Raw genomic sequence first — 18,345 nt, forward strand, 5'->3', positions numbered from 1 at the left:
GCAAACAGTCTTTATCTGCTACTGCTCTATATGATCCAGTCTGCTTAATAGTAAACAGTTATGCAATACAGGTCGAAACTACAGAACTGAAGACTTGAAAACTGAGACATTGCAGGCAATAACATGTGTTTCAATTCCATAGAGTATTTGGATTTTCCCCAGCACGACTGAATTCCAAATCACTTTATAGTGATCTAAGAGAGGTCCAAATCCCACTTACCAAAACAAACAAACAAACAAAACCATTAGCATTTGTGATGACCAAAAAATTCTCTTATTTACAAAATGTTCTATTGCATGAACATTCTGGGCCAGATTTACTAAATGGGTGTAACATAAGTCCACTGAGGCAAGTTGCAGTAAGAACCCAAGTGCAGTTTATTAAATCAATAAAGTGAACAAAACACAAAATAAACAAAGACCTGACTTGACTAAACTTGACTTGACTTGAAACTAGGGATGGGTAGTTCGACACCCAGTGTCGACACACGTCTCGAGTTTTCGACTCATTAGTGCTCCGAAACAGTGTTCCGGAGCATTGCTTGAAATGAGGCTGTCACGTGACCTGTGGAAATGAAGCTTTGTTACCTCATTGACACGTCACGTTGGGCTTAAACAAACGAATATTTTCTAAAGCTGGGGATGTGATTAGTAAAAAAGGAGCCGCTAAAGCTCCAGCACAATGAAACAAATAATATTCTTGAATAAAAATATGAAATTGCATTTGTATTTGTGCATTTGTGTTTTTTTAACAATGTGCATGTTTGTGTTTTAAGGAACATACAAAAAATGGTGCAATGAAAAAAAAAAAAAAAAAAAAAAAAAAAAAAAAAAAAAAATCACATAGACCTAATTTATTGGCGTATAAACATTCTATTTAAAAGGTGAAAAGATACAAGTTTGATGCAAGTAAAAATGAAGAAAAGAAAGTCTATATTGTCATTGTATTATGCAAAATACAATGAAATTTCGCTGCGCGTGCACACACGCGCGCCATCATCTTTCTATATGGTTATTAAATATACAAATAAACTTACATCCCAATGAACAAAACTGAATGACACCGGTGGTAGGAATTTTTATTGACCACCAGATGGTGAAGTAGAGCACTGTTTCAAAAACTTCGAAGCACCAATGCAGTTTGTTGTAAAAGCCTCACTGCTTCAAAAGCCTCATTCGACACATCCCTACTTGAAACAGAAATACAAACTTACCAACTGCGGATTACAGGGAACAAAGCTAGACAAGATAACAATAAACCATGAGGGCTATTTATACAAAGAGACTAATGACAAACAAGGACCACCTGTGAACAATCAAGACAATGAACCAATGACAGAACAGAACTGAGAAACCACATGACTAAAACAACCAATGACAACATAACACAATGACTAAGGGAGCGCATGAGGAGCAAAGGAAGCATGACACAAACAAGCAACATGAATCAAACTACAAAATAAAAGACATGAAACATGAACATGAAACAAAACTATACACTACAAAACGGGGCAAATTAGCGTGAGAGCGCAATTCCACAAATGCGTCGATGGGAGTGGCAAGTTTTGTGCGTGATCTAGCTGACACGAAAATAAAAGAACACAGACGCAATCAGATCATTTACATAATGACCAATGCAATCTATCAAGAGCAGTGCAAATTAGCGTTGGGTCGCAAATAAGCAGAGTTGCTGCTCATCAGGTGCGGGTCGACACAGGCGCAGCTTGTTAATATACGGATGACGTCTTCCTCTGGCAAAGAAATTAATATGAGCGGAAAATATTTTCTCCCTTCTACCACGTGCTCTCTGTTCTCTTAGGTGTCTCCTTATAGCAGCAACAATTGCAGCCATGTCGCAAAATGGGTTAAGACATGCTCTTTTGGGGCATTAAATAATGGTGCAAATACCAGTACACTGACTAGCGCAAACATTAGTAAATCACGTTGCGTGATTCATTTACTCCCCTCCCTCACAAATACTCCCCTCCCATAAATTTTGCGTCTGAAAGGGAAACTCCTACAATAAGGTCAGCCTCAAAAACAACTCAGTCCACGCCTTTTCAGCGCTAATTTTGCGCTGCGTTGCTTTAGTAAATCCTGACAGTAGTTTAACGCCAAAAGAGGGTTTGTGCTGACGCAAGCTGTTAGTACATCTGGCCCTCTGTCTGCAACAAATGAGAATAAGAATTAGAAGTGAATAAAATATGAGAAAAAGTTATGAAGCACTTTCTGAAAGAAAAATAATACAGACTAATAATTCAAATAGTACTAATATAAGGCAGGAGTTTTGAATAATTTAGATGCCACGGACCCCAATTGTGATCATCCTTGTGTCTTTTATAATCACCTAATTTTAAAAATAAATAAATAAATAAATAAAAAAAATAAATAAATATATATATATATATATATATATATATATATATATTCTCACTATGATAATGTACTGTTAAGTGCATAACTTATTTATTTGTTTGTTTAATTTTAATGTATTTATTTTTTATATTAATCATTTATTTATTTATTTTAATTTATTTAAATCTATTTAATGCATTAATAACTAACTAATATTTTTAATGATGTGGCATTCAGCACTGAAGCTTCAAAGCTGTCCATTAAACTTTTATTTCTATTATTCTATCCTTTTTCAGGTAAAGGTTTGTATCTACTAGACAGTCATGTCAAAGAAACCAGAAGGATAAAAATGCAACTGCAAATGCCACAGTTGAGGTTCACAGAAGATCCTCTGCATTTCTGGGCTATTCAAAAGGGCGTCTATCCACATATTCATCATCTTGCTATTGAATTTGTATGCATTCCTGCCTCCTCAGTCCCATGTGAGAGAATATTCTCAAAGGCAAAAGTATAAGAAAAGAAAAGAAATAGACAAACTAAGAAAAGAAATAGACAAACGAGCTCATATATGAGCTCAGGTAAAATGTGACAGTAGCACTGCTCTAATTGCATGATTAATTTTGTCATTGCTTGTATATTCTTTGCCTTGTGGATCTACAATAATGATCACTTTCTCTGACCACTTGTGAATTTAAAACACAAAAATATATACAAAAACATATACATAAACATAATATAGTTGTATAACAATTAGTCATCTTGAACAATCAAGAGCTTTAAAGGCTAGGCTAAATACCAGTTTACCACCATCCATCATATTTCTTATGTTTCCCAAGGACTCTTGACTCTGATGTTGACATTTTAATGAACTAGTGTAATTGGCTCCATTATTTCCGTTTTCACTTCCTGTGTTTACCTCTTATGTTTGAGTCTGTTTCCTAGTTACTGATTAGTTTCAACTGTGTCTTGTTTAGTTCCTTGTTTACTATTATTTATAGCATTTATTGCTCTGTGTTTCTGTTCAGTCTTGTCAGTTGTTGTCTTGGCATGTGCTGCTAAGCTGTTTAGTAGTTTAGGTGTTTACCTGTTGCATTACTTTCTTCTTGGATTATCTTTTGGTTTTGAATAAATGCTGCAGTTAGATCCTTGCCTCATCCACTGTCCTTCCACTACACTGTGATAGAATAATAGACCTAATTATGCATCTAGTAGTGGTACAACTCTTCACTGCACACAAGAATTTTTAGGACTGGCTAATGTGGAGCACTTCCCTGATGATGCACTCACTTCATTTTTCTGAGCGGGATTGAATAAACCGCTAAAACCATGGCTGTCCATGGATGGTCCTTGAAGAATATTGTTTTATGCCTGCCACAGACCCCTAAGCCTGTGGACATGCCTGCTACAAACCTGTTTGTCCTGGAACTAATCCCCACCCATAAAATACTTTCTCCTCCGCCAGTCCCGACCGGTTTAAATGACTCTCTGGTTCCATCCAGAACTCTAGCCCACCAATGGTTCTATCAAGATTTGTGGACTCCCTGTTTCCATCCAAATTCCTTGCCCCTCTTCCTCCTCTAGCTATAGCATTGTCTTCATCGGCTCCCCTAAGTCTTCCTCTGCAGTTTCAGCAAGGACCTCCAGCTTCACCGACTCGATCATGGTCTCCAGGCTCCACTGATCCACTGTGGTCATCAGACTCACTGCCTCAGCCAGGGTTCTTGAATCTACCAGCTCCACCTTGGCCCTCCGATCCCCTGGCTCTGTCTTGGCCCTCAAATCACTCAGCTCCACCATAGTGCTTCAATCTGCCGGCTTCAATGGGGTCCCTCAACCTTCAGTCTCTATGTAGCTTGGAGCCGCTGCTGTGACGCTGTACAAACGCTTCCAGTGTGAATCCTCGCATGTGTCTGCAGCTGCAGTGACGATGTATTTACGCTGATGTGCTACTCACGCTTGTGGTGTGAAATGGCCATTAAGCCTCACAGTGCCTCTGGACAGACCATCTCCGCCTTGCATACAATGGCTGTCCTGCAGGCCAAAACACTCATGCATGAGGGTAGTTCTGAGCCAGGGTTGATGCAGGACCTGCACACAGTGACTGACCTCACCCTTCGGGCGACGGAAGTCACGGTGCGGGCCCTCGACCCGTACTGAACCGTGATTTCAATACCGAGGTATATTGAACTGTCATGTTTGTGTACTGTTACACTCCTAATATATATTATATATTCGGTAGAAGTGTGCATCAAGGGTGCATAGCAGCCGCAAAGGTCTTGTGGACTTAACGGACACGCACATGCAGCGGCCATTGTAAGTTCTTAAGACCGAAAGTGCACATGAAGTGTGCCATTTGGGACAGGGCCTTTGTCATTGCTAGTGTGAACGCAGCTTAGGACCACTAAGCGCATGATATTATTGCTTGGTGCCACTCCGGTGAAGCTAATAACTTTAGAGAAAAAATGGAGAATAATAAACCTCTATTTGGAGTCGGGAAGAGAAAGCTTCTTAGTCTACTGACTTTTTGGAGGGGTAATTTTCACTCTCTTTTTTTCTACTATATTTATCCAGTCCATGTGAGCTCTTTTGTATTCCTTAAATTGGAATTGGAAACATGCACCCTTTTTTTCCCATTATTATTAGAGCTGCACGATTTAGGAAAAAACTGACATTGTGATATATACATACATACATATACATTGAATAGCTCTATTTGGAAAGAATTAATCATTCTACAATCATTGGGGTGATTTTGTAGGGGAGTGAATCTGCATAGAAAATAATGAACAAATTACAAGCATAGATAAATATAATAGAATGAAGATACAAATGAAATAAATAGTGCTTTATATTTTTCAGGTATGTCTAACTTCTTCAGGTACAGAAATTGAATAATAAAATGTAAAAAAAAACACTCCATAGTCTAAATGAAATATAATTAATCTGTGTTAAAGCTACAAAAGTGATTTTTCTCTTTGTGTTTTGTTGTTTGATTAACATTCATGACACAGAAAGTAGCAGGAATATTAGGCTGCTATCACTTTAAGACCCAATGTGCGGATCCAAAATACTGTTACACATCCATTTTCCTTCTTCCGTTTTTCTTTTTCAATTGTTTGTTCACTGTATTTACGAGGATACTCGCAGAGACATGCGTTTTGACCATTTCTTGCATGTATATGTCAGTTCAGGCACAAATATTGTGGCACTGGGCACCCACCGGCAGAAACGTAAATCGGTGCCTATGTGTGCAGCCCTAATTATTATTATTTTTAACATTTTCAGTGTATTTTGAAGTCATATGCTTTTTGTGGGTCTTTAAGTGCCTTATCAAGTCAAGTCACTTTTATGTAGCGCTTTATACAATATTGTTTCAAAGCAGCTTCATAGTGATAAACAGGAAAATACTTTTGCCATGGTTGCCCTTTTTGGGTCTGCTGCTTTGTCACCCTATAAATCGAGTATTACTTAGGGTAAGCCATTTAAAAGAAGAATAGTAGCTTATCTCTTTTTGTTATATAGGCTACATATCACTGCCTGGACGGAAAATGTAGGCTATATTTTATTTATTCCTGACCAACACAAAATCCTGTTTTAATAATGGTATAGGCCTAACATATATTATATTTTTTTTATATTATAACACTTGATTTAATAAGAGCACTACCGCACACCACAGCAAATCTCCACAATAACCACAGTGAATAATTTATACAAGACGAATTCATTTAAATACACATATCTTAAAAAGGAAGAATTCAAATTTTAAAATGAGCGCTTTGACATACATATTTTGAGGTCTCATCCGTACGCTAATGTTCGCTATACATAGCCTAACTCTCCCACACTTTTAATAAGCAGGGGAAATTACCTTTAGGGAGTTTGCGTTGTAAAGACTGTAGCCTACAGGAAGACTTCAGATATAAAAACGCTGCCTGCAATCCAGTTTGTTACACTGTGTCTTTTTTTTTTTTTTTTTACATTCCATTTTCGAACGTTCGTATATTATCATGACGTCACACGGTAGTTAAAGAGCGCTACTTGAAGGCTTGCTTCGCAGTTTAATGAGAATCTCTGAGCGAATGTCAAGCTTGTCACTTAAGCGAGTTTGCAGAGAGGTAGAGGAAGTCTACGTACAAAAGTCTGCAGACAGAAACACACCATATCCACAGTCTACTCAAACAATAACTGTCTGAGTCGCATACTGTTTTTGGAAGTATTGACCACATTTGGCAACACGATGTCCACAGCATCTGTTTCCGTGCCTAAGAGCGGTGTAGATGAGACAGGAGATGTGGCTGCATGGCTGGATACGATCAGCTTCTGCAACGATTTCTGTGACTGGGTCGAGAAAGAGTGGAGCATCGATTCACTGACAGCTGACATACAACAGCCTTTCGAGTTAACAAGAGCTTCAGCAGTAGAGAGCGCGCAGCCTTCTCCTAAAGATACTGTGAAGAAAAGCCCAACAGGTGCGATTATTATTAACAACTGAACTTTATAAAATAAATTATTATGTCTCGTTGTAAAATGAAAGTGAAATTTGTAGAAACCAGACAGTTAATTTGTGGTTTTATCATGACAAACACTTGTCAAACAGGTAAACATTTAGCAAATTAATACTACGTTTTGTCTCTTAGATCTAAATGGTTAAATGTAAATGTTAAATGTATAAATGCAGTGCAGTGAATGACAACCATCTGTGGTCTCCGAAAACATTATTTTTGTCTAACATGTTATAGTGAACTCAGCTCTTTTTCGTGAATTGGGATGTGTGCAAAGGATTGTAGAATAAATGACTGAAGGATGCGAAGGATACACTTGATGCACCCTTCAAAATGAGCTGAATGAAGGACACAAAACGAAAGCTGCCTTCCAAGGATCTTTCAAATTGACACAGCCTTCAGTGGCTTTTTTAGGCTAGACAAGCCAATGCACATGTGCAGTCCTAAGCGCAAGTCTCCGCCATATTGCGCATTGCAGTAGGCTTGTTCGAGATGCATCGGCGCTGCGCAGACTGATCGGTGTATGACATCAAAGTACCTCGAGAGCGATACAATAGCATAAGAAGTCATATCAAAGCCACTGGAAGGCAAGCCTGCAACCTTTAGCCAAAAAAACGTAACAACTAATGCTAACTGGCGGTACGCATTGGCAGTACGCAGGGAGGAGTTTTGAACGGCGACAAGATAGGCTCAGAGGTGCCGCACATGATTAAGTTAGCCGTTACTCTTTCTCCAGTGGTAAGATATACAGACCCTCTTATCTCCCTATAATAATACGATCTTTGGTCGTATGCTCTCCAATCGCTCTCGCAGTACTTTGATGTCATACGCTGATTGGTCTGCGCAGCGCCGATGCATCTCGAACAAGCCTAGTTTCTCCCATTCATAACTAATAGGAGTGAACCGTGTTTCTATAAGACTTGTTCGAGATGAACTACACTAGCCTTCCACCGGCTGGCAAGATCTGCTGGTTGCAGGCGGGGGAGGAGTACAGAATCAGGTGTCAGGTTGGACACTTCGTGTTTTCTGTAATGTGCTGAACCAGCGTCATTCATGGCAGACCACGCAATTTTTCGTTGATTGTAGCCGAAGTGGATGCAATTGAAATTCCCATGTTTAGAATATCAGATATTCAATATCAAGATTGGTTAAATACAGGAACTTGTCTAAGAAAAAAACACAACACACGTCTTCCTTGTCATCACAGAATCTGACCAATGAGAATAAAGTGTGTTGTCATCAAGGCTTTCGCAGCCGATTTTGAGCAACTGCAGCGCCTGACCTTGGCAGCTGGTCTCGTTTTGCTCTCGCAGTACTTTGATGGCATGTGATCGTAAAGCGGCTACAGTGCCGATCAAAGTCAGACAAATTTTCTAACCAGAATGCATTGCTTTTGTCAGGCGGCAGCCGATCTTTGCGGTGCCGCATGAAGTCGAACAAGCCTAATGACGATATGTGCTGCGTGTTTTTTCTTAGAGAAGTTCCTATATTTAAACAATCTTGATATTGAGTATCTGATATTCAAAACATGGGAATTTCAATCGCATCCACTTCTTCGGCTACAATCAACGCAAAAATAGCATGGTCTGCCATGAATGATGTTGGTTCAGCACACTACGGAAAGCACAAAGTGTAAGACCTGACGGCCGTCTCTGTACTCCACCTTCGCCTGCAACTGGCAAATCTTGCCAGCCGGTGGCAGGCTAGTGTAGTTCATCTCGAACAAGCCTATGTATTCTCTTTTGGCGTACTATTTTTCGCATGCTATATAGTAGAGATGCATTCAATTTCAGACGCAGTGAGAGTCATCAGCGTCCTAATGTGTAGTGAGCCAAGTTTCTTACTGTCCCTACCAGTGGCCAAATTTATGTACACGATATACTGATTCATGACCTAGGAAGCTAGGGAGTTGATTGACACACACCCGAAGACGTACAAGAAAACTAGGCACGTTTGAGATGAGCAAAATCTGCACAGAACAGATCACCGGTGATCAAAGCGAGATGCATGCCGGTTAGAAATGTGTGTAGAAGTGTGGACCGCCTTGCTCTGATGTCATGCTGACGTGTGTCAAAACACTCTCGCGACAGCGAGGCGGCTGAATCGGATTCTGCAGTCAGGCGCAGTTGCTCTCCACCGACTGCGCTGATCAAAAACACGATGGGAAACGACTTGCTGACGACACAGCTTAATGCTCATTGGTTTAAACAGGCATGATGCAACTTCAGGCGTGAAACACTTCTTTCATATGGAATAAAATAACAAGTGCAATGGGTGTCTTGTTCATTATTTTTATTTTCATATAAAAGCAACAGAACTTAAATTAGATCCAGTTTAGCAACACAGCGTATGAGTCTGAATCCCACGTTGTCCACCTTTGATCTCGTAGGTGTGTGATTCACTACGAGAAGAGAGAACTGTTCATTTTGCCTGCACTTTTTTCACTCCTCCCCTCACTGCAGCCGCCTACTCTCGCCTACATTTCAGGAGAGGTGAAGCGCATCTCAAACGAGCCTACTGTATGGCGGGACTTGCCCATCGGAAATTAATTGGATTGTTGTGGTTTGCTATTGCTGCGATATTATGTGACAGGTTGTCCTGCCCCGTGCCAGGTTATTTTGAGTAAAGATTACGAGGGCACATTATTTAAACAGCAATAAATAAATAATGATTGATAAATCATTTATAATAAACACTGCAATATTCCATAAAAAATAAGATTGGTCGATTTGGATTTCATGGTGACTTAAATCGATGGTCAGACATGTTTTTAATATTTTCCTTTTTGTTTTCTACATTTAAGAAATTCATACACGAAGCAGCAGGAGGAGCAGATTCTATGCATTCTTTAAGAGAGCATGGAAGGCCATAAAGCATCTGTTCCTTTGCTGCAGACGAACAAGAGTGGAGTCTCCCACACCACAGTCGAACCCACATCAGTCTAATCCCGAGCTGTCATCTGTCCCAGGTCCCTCTGGGCAACATCAAATGCCTGATGTAGATCCGGCTGTTCCCGAACCATCATCTGTCCCCGGTCTCTCCGACTGGGAGCCAAATAATGGTCAGTCTGCTGTTAGTGCTGCCCTGTTTCTTAATTTCTAGTTTATTTTTAGGTACTGTTACATTGTAATTCTGATATCACCTACCTTAACATAACCACAAACTTGCTCATAGAGATATATAAAGAGTTTTATAAGAGACACATTCGTTAAATGGATTTTATCCATTTATAAAATAGGAAATACGAAACAAGGCAGAAGTCAGGACTTACAGCATACTGACCATAGTATGCTGTAAGTCCTGACTTCTGCCTTGTTTCGTATTTGTCAGTATGCTGTAAGTCCTGACTTCTGCCTTGTTTCGTATTTCCTATTTTATTTGTTTTAAGTTCTATCACTTTGTTATTCGTATGTCACCTACCTTAACATAACTGCAAATAATAACCTTATAAGATAATTGAAGGAACTAGCAACCTCTTCTGTTTTTCAGGATCTTTGAACACTTTCTATGAGCTGAAAGATATGCTGGGATCGGGAAACTTCGGCAAGGTGTTCAAGGGTATCCGTAAATCCGATGACCAAGAGGTAACACACTCTTACGGAACATTTTGCTCCTCATACAGAGAATCATGCCTAATTTATTCAAACTTGAATATGGGAAAAATTCGTAATAATGTTTTTTTCTTTTTTTTTTCTTTTTGCAGGTTGTCATCAAAAGTATATGCAAAAGGAAGACTGACCGTCATTTTTTAATTGTAAGTTGGTAAAACTTGGTAAAAAAAAAGAATATATACAGTATTTAGATATTTAAAAGGTGCGGTACTGCTGCTCTGTGAAATTTCGTGGGAGGCATCTAGTCATTTCAGTTGGTATCCACACGATCAGGAATTTCGCGCAAGGGGCAAAATTTGCCGACATTTCTATAATGTGACCGCACCTCAAATATTGTAGTACACCATAACTGAAATAAATGATAAAGCTTAACGCACCAATGAACTTTGAGCTGGAAAGGCTCTGATGATCGTATCTACAAAGAAAAAATTAAAGCAATTTAAATACAATGGCATGAGCTCTTCAGATCTATAGTCAACTAACCTTTTGTTGTCTTGTTCTCTTTTTCTCTAGCGTGATTGTCCCAGACCTCTGGTTACAGAAGTGGCGATGATGCTAATATTGAGGCGTCCTCCAGTAAGCCCTTATGTAATAGAAATGTATGAGTGGTTTGATCGACCCAAAGTCATCTCACTCATTTTGGAGTACCCTCAACCGTGCAAAGTCTTGCGAAAGTTCATCACTGATCTTCATAAACTGAATGAACTGATATCACGTAGCTTGATGTGCCAGTTAGTCCTGGCAGTACAGCACTGCATAGACCACGGCGTCTTTCATAATGACATTCATGCAGACAACATCCTGGTGAACACATGCAGTTTGGAGCTCAAGTTGATTGACTTTGGCTGCGCTCACCTAGTTGATAGTAATGGCTACAACAGCACTCAATATCTAGGTAAGCTGGCATTTTGTATTACGGTGTATTTTGTATTTTATTATTGTATTGGTATGGAAACGTATTAATAATGAAATGTCTTGCTTACAGGAGCATTAAAGAGCTGCCCACCAGAGGTCTTCAAACGGCTCAAATATCACGCCGTCCCAACAAACGTCTGGGCTCTAGGCATTGTGCTGTATATGATGGTGAATGGACGTTTGCCATTTTTCAGTGTCCGGCAAATATTGAAGGCCTCTCCTCGTTGGAATCCCAAATTATCTATCGGTGAGAGAACAGACATTGATAAAAGCACAAACAAAGCCTCTACAGAACCTGTTAAAGTCTCGCCACATGTCATGACAGAAACAGCTGAAACAGAGGAAATGTCAAAAACAGCCATTAATGTTTAGCAGTGAGACATGGAATGAAATTATGACCCTAATGTCTCCATATACCTTACATTATAGCTTATATTAATGACATATTTCAGAAGATATTTTCACATATATCAGCTTTGGTGTATTATGTGGTCTTGACTAACATTCTCTCTCCTCTAAACTTGTACAGCATGCCGTGATCTGATTAGCCAGTGTCTGAATCGCAGTCCAGCAAAAAGGCTGACATTAGAGCAGATCTTACAACACGAATGGTTGAATAATCAGTGCTAGAATGAAGGCAGGCAGGGGATTCCATCGATCATTGGGGTCAGACGTAAGGTAGCATAACAGACCCAGAAATTACATTTGCAATCATTCTTGTTAGAGTTGTTAAGTATGTTCAAATATTTTTTTAATTTATAAATTATGTTTAGGATAAAAAATGAGGCTATTGAACAGTACTAAACTGACTGGAGGCCATTTTAATGTTCTGCTCCTACGATAAATATCATGATTAAATGATGTAAAAGAGACTGGGTGGAGATAGACCATTATGAGAATACTTTTGCTTCAACATCCAGTCTGCTGAAGTGGTCTTCCCATAGGCCTTTTTCACAAGAATTGGAAATTACGTTAGCATAGGGTAAAATTAGTTGCGCTACAGGTCTGCTGTTATTATAATGTATTAGTATGCTCTTTTCTCAAATAATGCTTCTTACTGTTTTTGTTTTGTCTGTTTTCCAAGTTGTTATATAATCTACAAACTAAGAAATAATCTTTTACTTGTTTTTAACTTATATGGCCACTCAGACCACTGATTTGTTGAAATAATGCACTCAAATGTACCGCTGGATGGTTTCTATTCTCTGGCACCCGTGCCATTATTTATAATTGACACGGGAGCCAGAGAATACAAACTGACCTATGGTATATTTGAGTGTATTATCTCAATAATATTTACTGATTTAGTCATTTCCCTCGAATCGCCACATCATGATCAATTATATAAAAAACAACATTTATTTCCAGTACAGATGCACATTTTTCCAAGAATAAACACAAACAATTCTAAATTAGTCCAATTGGAGCATGTATTATGTATCTAGGTTCACACTTGCAAAGTGACGGTGGTGTTACTAATGAAGTGGGTGGGAGGGTGGATGTGCTGGAAAGAAGTCACTGGAGTTCTATTCGATAAACGCATACCAATCCGACTCAAATAAAAAATATATCAAATGATAGTACGTTCAGTTGCGCTGTATGGAGCTGAATGCTGGCCAGTTACTAAGAGCACTGAGCACCCTCGCCACGTTATGGAGATGCGCATGTGCCGCTGGATTACTGGTGTGTCCAGGGGCGGATTAAGGTGGTCAGGGGCCCCTAGGCTGCTCTTTGTGTGAGGCCCCCCCACCTTAATCATTATGCTTGTCAAGGCCCCCCCACCTTAGTGAGGCCCCCCCACCTTAATCATTATGCTTAATCAAAAATGTATTTAGTGCCATACATGGTCCACACGCAAATATTAAGGTTAACTGGCACACGCTCATCGAGACAGCCAATACTACAGTTTTTCTTCTATGTCCCTTCAACTGGTGGACCACCACAGTAAGACAATTACCACCACATTGCATAGGTAAAATGTGAAATTGAAAATCATAAATCATATAAACCAATATATAACATAGCATAGGCGGAGGGTGAACCAACTCTAGGGTAAGGCTAGATGCGATTCCTCCATGAAAACATAGAGTCTATGTCATGAAATAGTTACGTGTCGCCTATCAGCAACCTATACACATCCCAATATAAATGCAAAAAAAATGTGATCTTCAAATTCTGAATGAATTAGGCCTATTATGGAAGCCCGTTTCCACCATTAAATAAAAAATTAAAAACCGTAATTGCGACTTTTTTATCTCAACATTGTGACTTTTTATCTTGCAATTCTGACTTTTTTTCCTCACAATTGCGAGTTATAAAGTCACAATTCTGAGATATAAACTCGCAATTGCGAGAAAAAAAGGAAGTATTCTGAGATTAAGTCGCAATTACTGTTTTTTTTTTTTTTTTTTTTTTTTTTTTTTTATTAAGTGGCGAAAACGAGCTTCCATACTATAAAGCCTAGAAAGAGCATAAAAGCGCTCCCTTTATAACCACTAAGCTGTCACTCATCTTAATTCATTGCGATCTCACAAGGTTTTGCTAATCGATTAAGATGACTGAACAATGAATATCTTATTTGGCCTACATAATAACTATTTTTTTGTTAAAAGGTGAATTATAACGAGAGGATTTGAGTGTGCAGATCTCAGCACTGGACAAAAACTCATGCGTTCAGAAATCATCAAGTAAGTTTGTGATTGGCTACGTTGCTCAAAATACGTTGTAAATAGAAAACCTGTTTATTAGTTTCGACGCTCTCAAGAGCACAATCACCAAATCTGTTTATGATGAGACTGAGAGCATTAGCGAGAGTGCAGAATTCAGTTAGAATTCCGAGTTCAGCTCGCGCACTGAACAAAACTCCGGCGTTTCAGCGATGACTAATCTGAACACCTCTGATTGGCCATTGCAGTTGTAAGCTCAACAGAATCGTGTGTGATTGGTTATAGGGCGCAAGATATATATTAAATGCCACAACCAACACTTTTCATTTAATTTTTATTTTCACTTTATTACTAGATTTAGTTTAAATGTGCAGACGCATTTTTGGCTAAAGCCCCCGTTAATTTTTGATCCATTGCCAGTAGAAGCTAAGCCTTCCCCAGCTCCGCCTATGATACATAGCCTAATCGGCATAAAACTTGGCACAGCGCACCAGTAAACGTAATTATTATGAGTGTGTAGTGAAAAAACAGCAAGCAGACTTTCTAAACATTTTAATAATTTATTGTTTCAAGCTTTCTACAGATATATTTCTCGTGTCTGTGAGGGAAGTACGGTTCATGTTTGTTACGTGCTCAAGTTCACAGAGATGACAGAACGCGCATCCTGGTTGATTTCATTTCACAAAAGCACACCGTTTTCTGTTATTGTGTTTTTACAGAAATAAAAGTAGACCCTTTACAGTTTGTATTACTCTTATCTTTATGACCAAAATGACGGAGTATTTTAAGTTATCGAACCTGCGCCTCCATGTCATGCAGCGAGCGCGCTCTCCACACAAACGGATATGCACCAAATAATAGTGCACATTTATCTAGGTCTACCAGGCTAACATTAACGGACTTGTAAAGTTGCTACTACTTACATGTTTCAAGTGATAAGCCGTATTTGATGGTCGATGAATGATAGGCGAATGTTTGTATTTCCTGCATTAACGATCTCTCCCTCACGAACTGACTTCGCCACGTCTTGATGTATCCAATGCCTTGAAGTATTATCAATTTAGGTATTTTTTTTCAGTATATCTTGTTCACGTTGTTGTTTTAACCTTTGTATTTTCCAATTTTTTGTGTTCCACTATCGTAATTTCTTTCGGACATTTTGCCGCTATGCCGCCTAGCAATAGCAGTGACGTAATGAAAATGATTGACATGATTTGATCAGCAGCTGATTGGACAGATGTGACCCAAATGTCACATCTATCCAATCACCTGATTTTATAATGTTTCTTATGGGCCAATGAGGGTCTTTTTTTTGTTCGCGCTGTAAATAAAAAAAAAAAAAAAAAATAGCCTGGCCAATCCGGGGCCCCTGCACACGTGGGGCCCCTAGGCTGCAGCCTAGGTAAGCCTGTGCGTTAATCCGCGCCTGGGTGTGTCTCTTCTTAACCACTGCAGTAATGATTCAATCTGGAGGCAAATGGGCGTAGCACCAATTACGGAGAAAATGCGGTAAAGGCGTCTTCAGTGGTATGGGCACGTCCCACGAGCAGCACCAGGTACTGTTGCTGACACCGCCTACCACTTCACGGTGGATGGAATACATGAATGAAGAAGATTAACATGTATGTTCCGACTGCGCGCTTCCTAGCAGGTAATTTAAATGCAATGTGCAGAATTTATTTTTTTTGGTAAACACAACATTCAAACTTGGCCTCTACTCATGGGAGGAACATGAGTAGAGGCAACCAGCAGTCTATGTTGGTCGGGCTTTTTGCAGTGTATTTGCGGGTTGTTTTGAACGCGCTGTGCATAAAAAGATCCTTTAGGGTCACAAGCAGAAAGGCAGCGGGAATATGAAATGTAAACAAAACAGTTACCCAAAATTCAACGCGGCGAGACGCCAACGTCACAAATTGTGATGACGTCACTCGGCAGTACATATAAGCGCGGACTTGCTAGCAGAATCCGAGCGCGTTTTCAGACAGAGGCAGAGGAAATACGACAATACAAAAGTCTGCAGAAACACACCATATCCACAGTCCACTTAAACAATAACAGTCTGTCCGAGTCACATACTGTTTTTGTAAGTATTGACCACATTTGGCAACACAATGTCCACAGCATCTGTTTCCGTGCCTAAGGGCGGTGTAGATGAGACAGGAGATGTGGCTGCATGGCTGGATACGATCAGCTTCTGCAACGATTTTTGTGACTGGGTCGACAAAGAGTGGAGCATCGATTCACTGACAGCTGACATACAACAGCCTTTCGAGTCAACAAGGGCTTCAGCAGTAGAGAGCGCGCAACCTTCTCCTAAAGATACTGTGAAGAAAAGCCCAACAGGTGCGATTATTATTAACAACACAACTTTAAAAAATAAATTATTATGTCTCGTTATAAAATAGGCCAAGTTTTATTGTCGGGAAATACTTTATTTACTTTTTTGCAAAAAAAAAATTGTGGTCAAATATTTTCACTACACATTTTATTAATTTGTTGTCTTACGTTTAAAAGCTTTGTTCACCTCAAAATGAAAATTAAGTCATCATTTACTCACCCTGATATTGTTCGAATGCCGTATGCCCTTCTTGCTTTTTCGGACAACAAAAGGAAAATTTGAAATAAATTTCCCGCTCGCTCGCGCTCATAATGGCAGTAAATCGCAACAAGCATCAAGCAGAAGTATCACAGGATGGTCCCATGCGACACTTGCCGAATATTCCATGTATTCTGGGAGTAAAAGATAGGGTTTGGTGGAAAAAACGAACCGAAATTTAATGCATTTTTTAACGAAAATCCTGACCTTGACAGTTGGTCTTCCATGCTCGATCGCGCGTTCACGAGTCTATTAGCGCCGCAGTTCACTCCGACATTCCGACTCGCCGAGAAAAAGCAAAAGCACTTTCCAGGACATACAATGCATGTAGTTTCTTCTCTGGGGTGTTTCTGCGGGTCTGGAAAAGGTCTTAAAAAGTCTTGATTCACCCTTACACAAATTAAGCTTTTAAAAGGTCTTAAATCAGAGCAGAAGGTCTTAAATTCATAAAGTCATGGCATTAAACGTTGCATGCATTGCAAAAAAATGAATATTGTCCTTAGTATTTTTGTCCTGCTTTCCAATACAAATGTCTAAACATCTTTAAATCAAGACCATTTTACATTTGTATCTCAAGTAAATGTAAGTAGCCTACTAGAAGAAAATTGAGTTTATGCTTAAAACAAGAACATATATCTGTCAACGAGTTATAAAAAAAGTCCTTTGAATTAAGTTGATTTGTCTGGGCCCATTGGCAGATATTTGTACTTGTTTTTATCTTAAACTTTCTTCATTTTGATCAATTTCACAGAAAACAAGACTTTATATTTTATGTTATTTTGCATCTCCAGTAAATGTACCTTGATTTAAGACCCTTTGGATATTTTCACTTAAAAACAAGACAAAAATACTGAGGAAGAACAACCTTTTTTGCAGTGTGATCAGAAGGTACAGATGCCTATATTCTAGTGGTTGGGAGCAAAGCGATTCAAGCTACTTTTTTTTTTTATAATTGTTATTAATTTCTATTTCTATGCTGTATTTCAAATTTTGTATTGTCTTTCATTTTTCAGATTTTATTGATTTGTTTTCTTAGCTTTGAGGGGGTTTTGTATTCCATTGCCCTGCTTTTCCATAATTTATGTAAACGTGCTAAACAGATGTCTTTAATAACCATTGATGTTTAAAGTCTTGGGGAAGATTGTATTTTCTTCCCTGTTGTGAAGTATATCCGAATGAAATGCAAACAAGAACTTGAATTTGTCAATGGGGAATTGATTGGTTCGTTGTCGTTTGCTATTGCTGTGATTTCTACTCGAGTGACAGGTTTCCATTTGCTCCAGTAAACACATCATCAGAGAACAGCGATGTCTACAAGAGGGAGGGGAAGTTATTTTGATTAAAGATCACAAGGGGCCATGAATTTTTTATAAAATAATTATGTGCACGGATAAATAATTTCTAATAAACACTGAAATATTCCATAACAAATAAGAATTGTTAGTTTTAATTTCATGGTGACTGTAATCTGTGGTCAGACGTTTTGCTAATATTTTCCTCTTTGTTTTTTCTACATTTAAGAAATTCATACACGAAGCAGCAGGAGGAGCAGATTCTATGTGTTCTTCAAGAGAGCATGGAAGGCCATAAAGCATCCTTTCCTTTGCTGCAGACGAACAAGAGTGGAGTCTCCCACACCACAGTCGAACCCACATCAGTCTGATCCCGAGCCGTCATCTGTCTCAGGTCCCTCTGGG

General features: G+C 39.1%; 1 protein-coding gene across 1 annotated transcript; it reads left to right on the top strand.

Moving 5' to 3' along the window:
* Nucleotides 1-10,303: 10,303 nt before the first annotated feature.
* si:dkey-37m8.3 (serine/threonine-protein kinase pim-3) lies at nt 10,304-12,016 on the top strand. Its single transcript, XM_051908270.1, has 2 exons — nt 10,304-11,429; nt 11,916-12,016. Exons 1-2 carry the CDS (start codon nt 11,021-11,023, stop codon nt 12,014-12,016), a joined length of 510 nt encoding a protein of 169 aa, XP_051764230.1. The 5' UTR covers nt 10,304-11,020.
* Nucleotides 12,017-18,345: the final 6,329 nt, after the last annotated feature.

This window comes from Ctenopharyngodon idella, chromosome 10 (assembly GCF_019924925.1).
Source record: "Ctenopharyngodon idella isolate HZGC_01 chromosome 10, HZGC01, whole genome shotgun sequence".
NCBI lineage: Eukaryota > Metazoa > Chordata > Actinopteri > Cypriniformes > Xenocyprididae > Ctenopharyngodon > Ctenopharyngodon idella.

Bases quoted from the DNA above. Each gene is read 5' to 3' on its own strand.
- si:dkey-37m8.3 (XM_051908270.1), top strand. From the start codon at position 11,021: ATGATGCTAATATTGAGGCGTCCTCCAGTAAGCCCTTATGTAATAGAA. The intron at 11,430-11,915 runs ATTAATAATGAA...AAACTTGTACAG, and splicing joins TTGTATTGGTATGGAAACGT to CATGCCGTGATCTGATTAGC.